Here is a 12,931-nt window from a genome sequence, read left to right on the forward strand (position 1 = left end):
ATACCCATATCGTTCATTTCTTCTACTTAATTCTTTCTCTTCTTCTGATTCTTCTCCGAACCCCGGCGGCAACGCAGCCCCTCCGAGGGAAAGTCAGCGACTTAACTACATTTTTTTCTTTATTTGTTTAGCATTGGATATACGGCGTGGCGCAGGGGATGAAATGAAGCAAGCCGATGTATTGAATCAATAGAAGCGATTTCGGAAGACGATAATAGTCGGTTCAAGGTGCCAACGTAAAGTCATTGGAGGGACAGACGCGAGCTCATGTTCCGACGTGCACTGCAAAGGACAAGTTGAAAATGAACAAGTGAGCTCATGAATAGTATTTTGTCAGTTTTATTGCACTTCAGCAGACGTTTTATTGAAATGGCCAACGGCATCATGGGAAGCTTTCCAATGTGCCCCACCCATAGTTGCTTCAAGCGCAAGTAAATACAGCTGCAAAGCTTGCTTCATCCAAACAACATCAGCTGCCTAATATGCAGTTCGACAAATATCGCTGCAGGACGTAAAATTGGAATTAAATTCTATCAGAGTTCCAGCTACAAATGTGATAGATATAGCACTCACTTTGTAATGAAGGAAACATGGATAAGTCCAAGGTATGCAAAGTTGGTTATCAAGATGAAGCTGATGAATTCCAAGACGTGAAGAACGCAAATAGCTAATTCATCCATGAACTTTGCTAGGCACCCCCCCTTCAAAATCTTTCTTTAGCGTCTCGGCCCTTGACGTCTCACTCCATCGCCTGGTCTTGTGATGCAGAGCTTGCCATTGCCACCCTCGAAGGCATTCACATATTTCTCCCCGAGTACCCGCGCAGCAGCGGCGGCGATGGCGGGGAGAAGCCTCCCTCCGAGCGGTATGCCACGTCGCCGCAGTTCCCCCTCTTCATGCAGACCTCGGGTTCGCTGCGCCCAGACCCCGCCATCAACGCGCCGCTTTGTCGCTTTGCCGGTGTGCAGGACTTGCCGCCGCCGCCGCCGGTGTCGGGCGGTGCCGACGGTGGTACCGGCGGCTTCCCGGGCGTCGGAAGCGGCAAGATTACCGGGGCAGGGGCCTCGCTCGGCCAGATCATACGCGTCGAATGGTCGCCCAGCGGGCTGGGGAGCAACCTGCGTCCCGTGCTGGCCGCGCTGACCGGCCACGGCGCCATCACCTGCTTCGGCGAGTATCTCGACCTGCGCAAGGGCGCACCGTCCACGGCGCAGGTGCGCTCGTTTAAAAACTGGCGTACTCTCTGGGGCCTGGGTGCGCAGCTGCCTCTGCCGGTTGTTGGAGAGACGCGACGCAAAGAGCTCAGCGCGGATGTCCAGATTATGGATGAGCGCATCACGGCCTTTTCCTGGGCTCAGGAAATTCTGCCGGGCAGAGCGCTGCTAGCGTATCGAACCGATGAAAAAGACGTGGTCATCATGGCGGTGCAGTTTTATAGTCGCGAGAGTGCACCGGACGAGAAAGGCTGGGATATTCGCGAGGTTGCGAGGTTTGCGGCCCGCGGTCCGCACGTGGTAAGTACCTATGAGGTGTGCTGAATACGAGTTGCAACGACGTAACTAAGTTTTGGAAATAGGCAATGGACGTTCTAGACCCTGATTTTGTATCGTCTGGTTCCGCATTTTCTCTGAAATGGAGTCCATGGGTTTCGCATCAAGGAACGCAAATTGCTGCCTTATCCTACATCGCAGACAATTATGTCGGATTCCGACGAGTTATTATTAGAGGGACCTGGGAGCAGGGTGAAATGCCACCCGTAACGGTAGACGAACACGATTTCAAAAGCATTTGCTTATATCTGTCGACCGATGCTTTCCTCGAATGGGAGAATAGAGTAAGCACTACACTCATTGGCAGTTGACAAGACATTGATGTTGACTCTTGATAGCCTTTGAGCGATGATGGCGTTCTCATCATGCGAGGTATTATTGCTTCGCCATTTATCCCCTACCCTTTCCAGATCCCGCTCCTGGAGTCGCTGAGCGCCGCCATACCCCGGCACAGGACAAGCCTGTGCTCAACTACACATCCAAACCAAGAGATTCCAACGAATCCTATTACCGGTCTGTTCTATGTGACTTATCTGTACTACCCCGGCTCATAATATATAGGTCTCGTCATCCACCATGTCGACCCTTCCTCAAGACAACTAGCACCACATTACTCACTCGTGCGGCAGTCTTGCACGGCCACTAACCAAGACTGGTTCCAAACGAACCTACCCGAGGATGAAGCACCCATCCCACAATGGGCCGAAGACTTGGGGCAGAGAACCGTCCGACTAATCCCTCTCATCCGAGCTCTGCAGGGCAAAGATATCGACTCCGACTACGACTCCGAGTCCGACGACATTGACACGGAGCCCGACGCCGGCGGTCTCGAAAATCTCGACGGCCGAGGGCTTGCCGCAGGTTCCGTCGCGGACAGCGACGTGCAGATACAGGAAGTGCCCGAAAGCACCGAGGAGCGCCAGGTGCACCCGCGCCGCTTCCGACTCTGGGGCCTCGCCGCCTCGCCGGGCGACGGGTGTACCGCGGCCGTCGTGACTAAGTACAATACGCAGCACCCGAGCCGCCGCGACCGCGCCGAGGTCATGTTTGGCTGGCACGTGTCCGAGGAGCCGGCGGTGGCAGGAAAAAAGCCCGCCGCGGTATCGCTGCTGCCGGCCCGGGCGACAACGGAAGCGCGTGTCTGGGAGTGGATGTACGGGCGCGGCCCCCCCGTCCGCGGCACCACGCACCCGACGGACAGTTTTCCGCTCGCCAGCCACGGGACCACGGTGCGCCGGCAATTCCAATCTGTGCTCCCGCGCATCCGCTGCGTCTTTTGCGACGCGGAGATGCGGGAAGAGGGCGCTGAGGCCGTCTGCGCCAACGGCCACTCCTTTGGTAAGTGTTATTTTTTTTCTGGTTCTCTGCCGGTAACCGGGCGGGCTTCGTTTGCCTCTGCAGACAGAACAACAAGGTGGCTAACAAAGGCGCAGCAACCTGTGGCTCGTCAGGTATGCCCATCATGGCGCCGGGAATCTCTCGCGTCTGCGCCGTCTGCGGTATGCGCTGCCTGCAGGTGTCTGAGCTGCACAGGCTGGCCAAGGAGCACCTTGGCCACGACATGACCCTCGACGTGCATGCTGAGATTTGCGGCGGCTGCGGCGGCAAGTTCATCAGTTGATGAGAGCCGCACGTTTTTTGGGAAGAGCAATGTAGGACCAATATTATCTTATGATATACATGAGGAAGTAGGCAGCTGCACATAGGGGATGTCTTGCTTTGATGCCATGTTTGGAAATCAAATGCAACTTTCTGACAAATTCATCAGCTAATCTTGTCCCTCCTACCTCCTATGTCTCGTATCGCCCTCGTTTCCACAGCATATCTCATAAAAGCAAAGCTTCAATTCTCGCCACCGTTGTCATACTCGGCGCTAAATCGAGGGCTCTTGGTCCCTTGATGACTACCACAGACAAGACGGCCGTTGACCGCCCTGATGCCAAGATGGTCTACATAAAGCACTTCCATGTCAGCACATCCATCCCCCGCCCTCCCCAACATCAGCCAGTTTATGTATTGATACGTACCGCGATGTTCCAACGATAGTTCCGTGAACTTGGGCGCCCTGTTCGGTCCTGGCAGGCACGCGCAGCGCAGCATAATCCGTCCGTCTGCCTGCAGCGTCTCGATACCGCACGGTCGACACGTCGCGTCGTAATTTCCCCTACCCACACAATATTCGTCAGCAACATCCCGTCCTCTAACCGGTGCCCCTATAGACACGACCACGTACCGCTCTTGAAAGACTAGCTTCCCGCCAACGTTGCCCAGGCAGTGATTCAGGTTCAAGCTCGTGAGCCACCAGGCGCCGGGGCTATCCTCGTCGCGACACGCCGCCTGCAGCGTCGACTGGCCCTTGTTGCCGCTGCCGCCGAGCAGAACGAGATCTCGGCACCTGTCCGCAAAGACGCCGCCAGAGACGGGGTGCTGCGGCGGCGGCGTGGTGGCGGTCCTGTTGGCGGACTGTTCGGCCACCACCGGCTTGTGGTTGACGCCCGGCAGCTTCTTGGCGCCGTTGCGGAGGAGAGGCGGCGGCAGCGCGCCTTTTCTGTCATCACCACCGCCGGAACGCATCTCCTCGGGGCTGCTGCCGGGGGCCATGGAGGGGACGTATCGTTCGCGGAGGAGGGCGCCAGGCACGGCGAGGGCGTACCCGGCGGCTAGAGCTAGAAGAGCTAACGGGATGGTGGACGATGGCTGCATGGTTTGTCGCCTGGCTCGATGCTAGTGGCCTCTTTGATTGTGTGTCGTTTCTTGGGCGGTTTCAAGGCAAGGTTCCTGTCGCTTGTTGGGTCCTCCTTCCTTATATTGTATGTGAATTTTGGCCGATTGTGATCTGGCTCTCTCAAATTGGGTAGGCCTTGGAGGAGCTGGTCCTTGAAAACCTCTGCTCTCTGGCAACCAGTCTTTTGGCGTTTGTGGGTTTCTAGGACTCGTGTTGGGGGAGCTTTTCGGGATGTGACCAACGGCCGTACTTGAATGTTGAATTGCACGTTGACGAAGCCTCGCCACGACTGAAGGGCAATATACAGAGGTGGTTCTAGTCAATCCAGCCAGGTGGCAATCATTAATGGTTCAGTGGATTCGTGCAAACGCATTGTTGTCCACCTGACGAGTGGCAGGCTTAGATGGGTGACTGCGCAAGTGAAGTCGCGGTCAACTGCAAACGCCGGCCATGCCAAGGCGCAGTGTTTGCAAGTCAGTCTTTCGGAATGGCAAGACTTCTACAATCACACAAGGCAAAATCAGTTAGAACAATTGGGAACTTGAATATTTCTCTCATTCTATCATGTGAGTCGCTACCTAACATCTTCTTGCGCATGAGGCATTCATCGCTCACACCATCGACCCCCCAGTATCCTCCTTATACTTTGCCCCTACTCCCGCTGAACTAGAAATCAAATAGTGTGCAAATAACCGTCCAAGAAAGTAAATAATAAGAGAAAAAGAGAGTCAGAAATGAAGGGTTAAATACAGAGACTTTGGCCCGGCATGCACATGTATAGTGATTGAAGTGCCAAAGGCTCAATAGCAGCAACTGAAATACTGCATGTCGACATTAAGCGACATATTGTGGCCAAAATGGCCGTACAAGGCCCAAGTCGACATTGCTCGGGAATGTGCCCTTCTGAGGGCAGAACCAGAAGGAAGAAACAAAAGATGTGAACGCCGGACCTTTTGTATATTCCCATAAATCGCCATACACTACAAACCAAACCGATAATCCGAAACCGACCTCGAGATGAGCACTGCTCAATATGCTTGACCGGGGACTGGCTTCCTCTGAGGAGCCTGGTTCGGGGATGAAGGTACGGGATTCATCGGACTGGGGCCAGCAGGGCCCATAGGGCGAGGGTTCATGCCATTGGGGCTCTGAGGGCGACCGGCTGGAGGTCCTTGATAGCGGGGTCCGGGAGACTGGGGGCGCGGGCCGGGGCTCATGGGCCCCGTAGGTTTGGGAGCCATGTTTTGCGGCGGACGCTGCCCTTGAGGGGTCATGGGGCGGCCTTGGGGAGTCATTGGCCTTCCCTGAGGAGTCATTGGACGGGCAGGCTGATTGGTGCCGCGCGGGTAGCCGCCTTGGGGGTTAATGGGAGGGCCAGGTCGAGGCGCACCTTGGGGAGTCCGGGGCTTCACAGGACGAGTAGAAAGGCAAGTGCGAGGAACAACGCCCTGCTGAGATCGATCAAGACGAATGCAGAGAGCCCAGCCATCGTCATATTCGTGGAGGAGGCGAACCAAGTCACCGGCAGTCAACTCCATTTCGTCCTCGAGAGTGGGCTTAAAGTCGAGCTGGACACGATGAACAGCAGAGCTAGCAGGGCCACCGGCTGCCGCAATGGCTGCCGCGCTCTGAGAAGGAGGTTGCGGTGCGCCGGCAGGCATCGAAGAAGTACTGAATTCGGTACCAGCAGGGCTGGGAGGAACAGTATCAAGAAGGCCGGGAACAGTCAGATCAAGGCCGTTCTGGTTCACTTTGCGCATTGATGCATTTCTAGCGAGAGTGGTGACACCAGCAGCGCCGACAGCGGCACCAGCAGTAGCAGCAGCAGCACCAACGGCGGGGCCGTTGGCAGTCCATGGGTCGCGTGCAGGGCCATCAGGGCTGTTGATGCGCTCAGCCCCGCTACCAAAGGGGTTGTTGGGGTGGTTACTATGGCTGGTACCAGGGCGTTCCAACTGGTTAGCAGCAGCAGCTGGGGCGAGGTTGGCGGCCCCACGCTGGGTGTTCTTGTCGAGATTCCAATTGGGCAGGAACTGGGTGACAGGGCGGAGGCTGATGCGAGGAGCCTTCGGATTGGAGTGGCTTGGCATGCGGGCAAGGGCATCGCCTCGGCCGTTGAGTTTTTCGTTGTCGCCGCTCAGCCGCTGACGCTCCATCTGTCTCTTGCGGCGGTTGAAGATGATGAAGACAATCAGACCGACGAGGAAGACACCGCCGATAACGCCGAAAGCAATGCCTGCCTTGGCGCCAGAACTGGTGCTATCCTCGGGGGAGCTCTTGCTGGAGGGTGTAACGACGGACGAAGCTGTGGGTGCTGGCAGCGCGAAGGAGCTCGACATTTTGGTCTCTTGAGACGCAGGGGCGCTGTTGGGGTTGGCGACAGCTAGAGTCGAGGCAATCGAAGTGGCCTCGACCGAAGTAATCGACTTGGGCACCTCGTTGGTAACAGACGTGGGTTCCTGAGTGGATGCTGCTGCTTGGGTCTGAGATTGCGAGTCGTCGCTGGTAGCGGCAGGCTGTTGGGTCTGCAGGGTCTGCTGGGCCTGCTGGGTCTGCTGTGGACTGTCCTGGCCTTGGGTTGAATAGCCGCCGATTTCACCAGTGAAGGTAGGCGACATTGTCTTGTATACTGTGCGTATAAACGTCTCGGCTGCAAATGCAATTAATTAGTATTGCATGTCAACGTACAGCCTCTGCTCAAGAGCCCGGGACATGACAAGCCGCGAGGTAATTGAGGCTGGATAGGGCACGTCAAGTGGCTTACCTCTTTGGATTTTGTCGCCAACCTCGGCGAGCTGCGACTTGGCGGCTTTGTCGATCAGATCGCCGACATTGTCCAACAAGTCACGCTTCTGGTGCTGATGGAGGTGACCGTGGCCCATCTTGGCGTCTGCAATCTATGACGACGAAAAGGCGGGGAATAACGAGATGAAGATGGGAAGAAGTGAGCACAAGGGTGTGGCCGGCGAGTAGTGATTTTGATGGCGGGCGGAAGAGGCTGGTCGCGCGCCGGCCGACTGGAATGCTGGTGGTGGAGGCTGAGGGAGGAAGAATGCACAGTAGTATTGGCAGACTATTGAGACCCTCAGAAAGCGTGTTCTTGATTTTGGCGCCAATGTCTTGGATCAAGACGGGTCAAAGGTGGCAAGTCGAAGCAAGTGCGGGAGCCAAGGGTGAATGTTTGGTCCCTGAGTTTGGGTGGTGATGACGAGTGAGTGATGAGAGGTCGTCGGTCGGGTATAGCGCGTAGATCGAAGTAAGGAGCGTTTGCAACAGTCGTTTGGACAAAGGAATGGAACGAGATGGCGCGCAGCACACGAGCAGTGAAGAAAAAGAGTGTAGAGAACACGCACGCGCGCACCAGCTCAAGGTGAAAGATAGTCGTATGTTGGAAGGAAAGGAAGAAAAGGTGCAGAGGCTCAACGATGGAGGGGGATGCAAATGGGCAAGGACGGCGGTGGAGAGGGAAGGGTGGGAGGCAGGGAAGAAGAGGATACAAGAGCCAGGGCTATCAAGCTACGAGGGCTGGGGGGTAAAATGACCGAATGGCGGCAAAAAATGGGGGATGATTACTGGCTACGAGTGGGTTGGGAGCGGGAAGCGGGAAGAGAGCGACGAGGCCCTTGGTAGGTTTGCTTTTGTGATCTGAGCCTCGAGGACAGGGCTGGATGGCTGGAGATGCAGAAGCTGCTGCAAAGGAGCAAAGGAGTCAAGAGAAGTCTGAGTGACAGTAACTAAAAGCTGGTGTGGATGGGTGGAACTTGGCAAGCCATTATCCGTTCCCTCCCCCTGTCTGACCCTATCCCCACCTCCCTGGTTTGTGCAAGCTTCATAAATATAGCACCATCATCCTGCATACGAAGTAGTTATCCTTCACAATTCTTTGTTGCCGTCGACAAGAGGGTCAGTGGTCAGTGGACGTCTGTGCACGCGAACCTTGCGCTGGGAAAGGGAATAAAATAGAATAGAGAGAGATTAGTGGCAGTACAGAGACATCCCAATGAGACAATGCCCTTCTTTCCCCAAGCAAACAATATCCCTACGGCACTACCTACCTACCTACCTTGTCTTGCGTCTTGCACGCCAACTTTTGTGCATCAACCCTTGTGCAAACCACTCTGTGCTACAAATTAGTCACACTGCTATGCAGATCCCCGCGGCAACTTGGCCAAGTCCCCTACTTTTCAGACTTTCAGTTCCTAGATGACGATCATCGTCAGGACCGGGTTCCTGAATGGCCACGTACAGGACTCAGCCGGCGCATAAATGCAGATATGCAGTCATTCAGCTCAGCTCGAGCCCCCTTGGCATCAGGTACGCCTGGCCTGTCCCACTGTGCTTGTGCTGTGCTTGCGTGTGTTTGTGCTTGTGCTCCGTATAACTAGGTAGCTACTAGTGCTAGCCCCTCCCGTTATGCAGGCACCCGCTAGCTGTGATTGGCCCAGCCTATCCGCCCATCCAGGAACCCGTCAATTGGACAATTATCAAATTCATCAAGGGACACACGCTGCCTCAACATGAACACAGCGGGCAGTACTAGCATTCGCGTGCACAAATCGCCCGCATTCCCTATTCCCTCCTCCCGTCAACGAGAAACATTTGACCGACGCCGAATGAACTGCCTGTTCCAATAATACCCAAGTACCTTTAGCCCCCCTGCCTCTCCACAGTCTCGCGCCCCTGGAAGAACAAAATCATATCAAGTTGACAAATTCTAAACCCATCAGGCTTTTAACTAGCATTCCCCCCTTGGCCAACTATCTGCAAGATGTACGTCCTCTCAACACACAGCCTTGGTCATCGACAAGCCACAAGTATCTGTCCCGATTACGACAATGTGTATCACCATGTCGCCAGGAAACAGGGATCGCCTCCTCTCCACACGAACCTTGCCGCTCGGTAGATTTGTTACGTCGTTGTACGAATATGGACTTGCTTGCCATTAACCAGGGAACCTAGAAAAAACATGTCAACCGTTGAAATCCGGGGTTATCGTTTCCAAAGTTACATTACTACTACGGATACTCGGCGAAACTAAGTCCCGTCCCCTTGCCCTGTCCCTGCCCTTCAGCTTGCGTCACACGCAACTATTCTGTACCTCGGCCCTCCCCCCTCCTGATAAATATCCTGCTGTCGTTGCGCTGTGTCCAAGCATGCTCGCTACGTCACGGGTGCATGTTTCGAGAAACAATCGCATAACTATCCGTAGTTAGCAAACATTTCCACATAGACAAGTCGAAACACGCTCATGCGTTCAGCGCAGTCGATTTGGCTTGCCGCCTCCACACCAGTCTGTTCGTCGACTAGCAGGGGCCCTGAAACGCAAGCCCCAGCGCCCTTTGATTCATTTTCCATCGAGGCGGTCTAACGTTGTAAAGGGGAAAGCTTTGCCCCATGTCGATTATAGCCGTATGGAGCTAGCCGCCTTTGAGACCCGACTGTTGGTACCGACGGAGATGAGCGAACATGCCGTGGCTGCTAACTACTCTGTACTCTTCTCAACTCAGTGACAGACTGACAATTGACAAGTCGGTCGCAAATGCGGTTTGAGGTGAGGCCAATAACTAGCCACTCCCTGGAATAAAAGACTCAACTTCAGGTACGCCTCGGTTATGGTGCAGCAATATGTCGCGCCTCATGCAATATAGAAGTTAATATGCATGTCACTGCATCGCTAGGTATTGAAAGCTATTCAGTGGCGTCATCCTCATTTCTTCATCAATGCATAGAATTACCATACAACCCATTAAAAAAGGTTATCGCGCTGCCAGTTGTTCAAAGTCATCCTGTCACTTGTTGGCTCTCTATCCGAGCGCGCTGTGACTGCCAAAAGCTTTTCAAGGGATATTACAGGCTCACAGCTCACCTACCGTCCGATTGTCTCAGGGCCCATTGTCTCGCATGGCGCGCTCAGACCCAGTAGTTACGAATACAAAAATAACGGAGCCCCTTCTTTGTGCGCGTCGCTGTTAAGAGAACAAGGCCCTCCCCGCGGCACTGCAGCAAGACGTGGGCGAAGTGCCTCGACGGCTGCTGGTGGTATCGAGCGCTAGGTCCTTGCCGTGCTGCGCGCGTGTGTCTCTCCTCAGGTGTCTGTCAGGTCTCATCCTCGTTTTTTTTGCTTATTTCTCCTGTCATGATGGCTCCTTTTGCCCTTGAGCCGAGACACTGGGGGACCGGGAATACAAACTCACGCGTAATCCTACCCGGTGCTGGTTGCGTTGGAAACGGGACTTCCCTCAATCATCTTCCAGTGCATGGAAATATCTTGTGGCTAGAGGCGCTAGAAAAGCAGTGATAGTAAGCGTTTCGGTTCCTGATATTGAGTGCAAGTAATTTGTAGTAAATTTCCGTAATCCCCAGGTATTCGTGCACGCTTCCAAATGACACCAGTAGTCTATAAAGAACATGCTATATATGCGCGCTCTTTTATGTACATGCATACGTCTTAGCGACCCAACCGACAACCATGCATCCGTAGCAAAAGTAAAGGGGGCAGGTGCGTCACAGAAGTGCTCTCCAAGCTTCGTAGGCGAGATCTTGTTACATGGAGTCTTCCATTTGCCGACTCCGCGTGCGTGTCCAGTTATCCTTGTCCTCCTTGCCGCCTTTGCTCTCCAGGCCCATGCCGCGCTCGACCCATTCCTTGCTCTCCATGTGGCTGAGCCGGCTGAGGGCGCGCGCAAACGCAAATGCCTCCTCCTCACCCGAGAAGAGGTTCGACGACTTGAGCTTCTCGACGCTGCCGTCGACGTCGGCCATCATCTCCTCCATGACGGCGTCCACGTTGTCGGCAGGCTTGGCGGCGCCGCCCGCCGTCGAGGAGGGCGCCGCCGCCGTGGCGGAGGACGCGAGCAGGTTCTCGGCAATCTCGTCACGCGACACAAAGAGCTCGCCCAGGGCCTTTTCCGTGGTGAGCACCAGCTTGGCGTTGCCCTCGTATACGGCGTCGATGAAGGTGATGAAGCGCCGCGCGAGGTCGCGCTCGCGAATCGTCATGCCCGGCACGTCGGTCACGATGAAGGCGTCGTAGCAGCGCACCAGCTCGAGGTAGTCGGCGGCCGACTTGGGCTGCCGGATCAGCTCGTCAAAAGTGAACCAGGCGCAGCGGCCGCTGACGCGGGGGACGTAAATCTCGCGCCCCCAGACCTTTTGCGTCTCCGGGTGCGGTGCAAAGTGCTCCGTGTCGCCGAGGAAGCGGAACCATTTCTCGGCGTGCGAGTTGGCGTGCTTGTCCAACGGCGTGTGGTACACTCCGGAGGCCGGCCGGGGAATCTTGCGGTAGTCGGTCGGTGAGTCTAGATTGATGACGTGCAGTCGGGTCTTGAGAAGCTTAATGGCCGGGATGAATGATTCCCTTTGGATGCCGTTTTTGTATAGCTCATCGGGTTGTCTATTTGAAGTCGTAACCATGACGACGCCATGTGACATTAAAGCCTCCAGCAGTCTAGTCACCAGTCAGTAAACCAAGCGCAAACATGGAAGCGCCGATATCAGTAACTGTACCTTCGCAGGATCATTGCGTCTGCGACATCGGTGCATTGGAACTCGTCAAAACACAGGACATTTCCCTTATCAGCAATATCTGCTGCCACAAAGGGAACCGCGTCGATAGAAGTGCCGTGATCCAGCTTGATCTTGTGTAATCGCTTATGTACATCTTGCATGAAGTTGTGGAAGTGAATTCTCGTCTTGCTCTTGACCGAGGGTGGTAGCGTGTCGTGAAAGAGGTTCATCAGCATCGTCTTTCCGCTGCCAACGTCGCCAAAGAGGTACAGTCCGCGGGGTAGGTTGTCTGGGATCTTCCCGATGGCGGCCTCTCCCCTTTTCGAGCCGCCTCCGAACAAGGACGAGAGGACCGATCTTTTTGGCTGCAGCGACTCGAGGCTCGGGTGCACGACGGGCGGCGCGTGGTAGTCGCGCAGTTCGGCGTAGAGATGCTGCAAGCTTTCGATGATTCCTGGACGGGGGCATGATTAGCAAGGCGGCTCACTCGACGCGGGACAGCGCCAGAAGTGTCGTGGAATCAGGTACCTCTCTGGTGACTGTCGTTGCGCAGCTCACCCGCCTCGACGCGGCGATCGTACTCTGCCAGCGGCCCGCCGCCGCCATCGTCGGCTTTGGCGTCGGCCGCTGTGGCAAGGGACCGGAGCGGCACAAACGCGCCACCCTGCCGGCCTAGGCGCGCTGCCGAATGTCTCGCGTGAGTCTTGGCCGTGCCTCGTCGCGGCAGTGGCAGCGGCAGCGGCGTAGAGGACGACGCTGAGCGCCCGCCGCCGCAGAGGGTCTGGACGGCGCGCCGGGCTTGGTTCGGGTTGGCACGACGGGCGCAGCTGGCCGAGGCTTGCAGCCGCCGCAAGGGCACCGCAGCTGCCGTGGTACCCCGCATTGTTGGTAGCTGGGAGTCGCAATACGAGCGTGCTGTGTGATGTCAGGTCGAATTCAGCGCATGGCCGGCTCGGATGTGGTCGCAAACAGTCGATGTTTCGGGAAGTCGGCTTATTTTCGTAGGTGGAGTTGGAAGAAGCCGGTCCGCAGTTCAAGAGGCCGGGCGGTGGAATAGCGTCATGTCACGTCAGCATATATATTATTCCAGCAAATTACAAGTTCGTTTATTTGTGCTTTTTTTATTCTTTAAAACTTTGACTTTCATTCG

At 55.5% G+C, this 12,931-nt stretch overlaps 3 protein-coding genes across 3 annotated transcripts; 1 reads left to right on the forward strand and 2 right to left on the reverse strand.

The window, feature by feature from the left end:
• Window positions 1–590: 590 nt before the first annotated feature.
• On the forward strand, window positions 591–3,171 carry CCM_04224 (uncharacterized protein; the record flags this gene model as incomplete). The annotated part of the gene is made up of 6 exons (XM_006669372.1): window positions 591–605; window positions 693–1,514; window positions 1,577–1,834; window positions 1,889–2,063; window positions 2,112–2,888; window positions 2,984–3,171. 6 exons carry the CDS (start codon window positions 591–593, stop codon window positions 3,169–3,171), a joined length of 2,235 nt encoding a protein of 744 aa, XP_006669435.1.
• Window positions 3,172–3,453: 282 nt separating this feature from the next.
• On the reverse strand, window positions 3,454–7,157 carry CCM_04225 (SH3 domain protein; the record flags this gene model as incomplete). The annotated part of the gene is made up of 8 exons (XM_006669373.1): window positions 3,454–3,499; window positions 3,578–3,714; window positions 3,756–4,210; window positions 4,231–4,564; window positions 4,921–4,941; window positions 5,143–5,255; window positions 5,318–6,904; window positions 7,040–7,157. 8 exons carry the CDS (start codon window positions 7,155–7,157, stop codon window positions 3,454–3,456), a joined length of 2,811 nt encoding a protein of 936 aa, XP_006669436.1.
• Window positions 7,158–10,818: 3,661 nt separating this feature from the next.
• CCM_04226 (ATPase, AFG1-like protein) lies at window positions 10,819–12,664 on the reverse strand (the record flags this gene model as incomplete). The annotated part of the gene is made up of 3 exons (XM_006669374.1): window positions 10,819–11,722; window positions 11,782–12,235; window positions 12,310–12,664. 3 exons carry the CDS (start codon window positions 12,662–12,664, stop codon window positions 10,819–10,821), a joined length of 1,713 nt encoding a protein of 570 aa, XP_006669437.1.
• Between the last annotated feature and the right edge of the window lie 267 nt (window positions 12,665–12,931).

Source organism: Cordyceps militaris (genome assembly GCF_000225605.1).
Source record: "Cordyceps militaris CM01 unplaced genomic scaffold CCM_S00003, whole genome shotgun sequence".
NCBI classification, from domain to species: domain Eukaryota; kingdom Fungi; phylum Ascomycota; class Sordariomycetes; order Hypocreales; family Cordycipitaceae; genus Cordyceps; species Cordyceps militaris.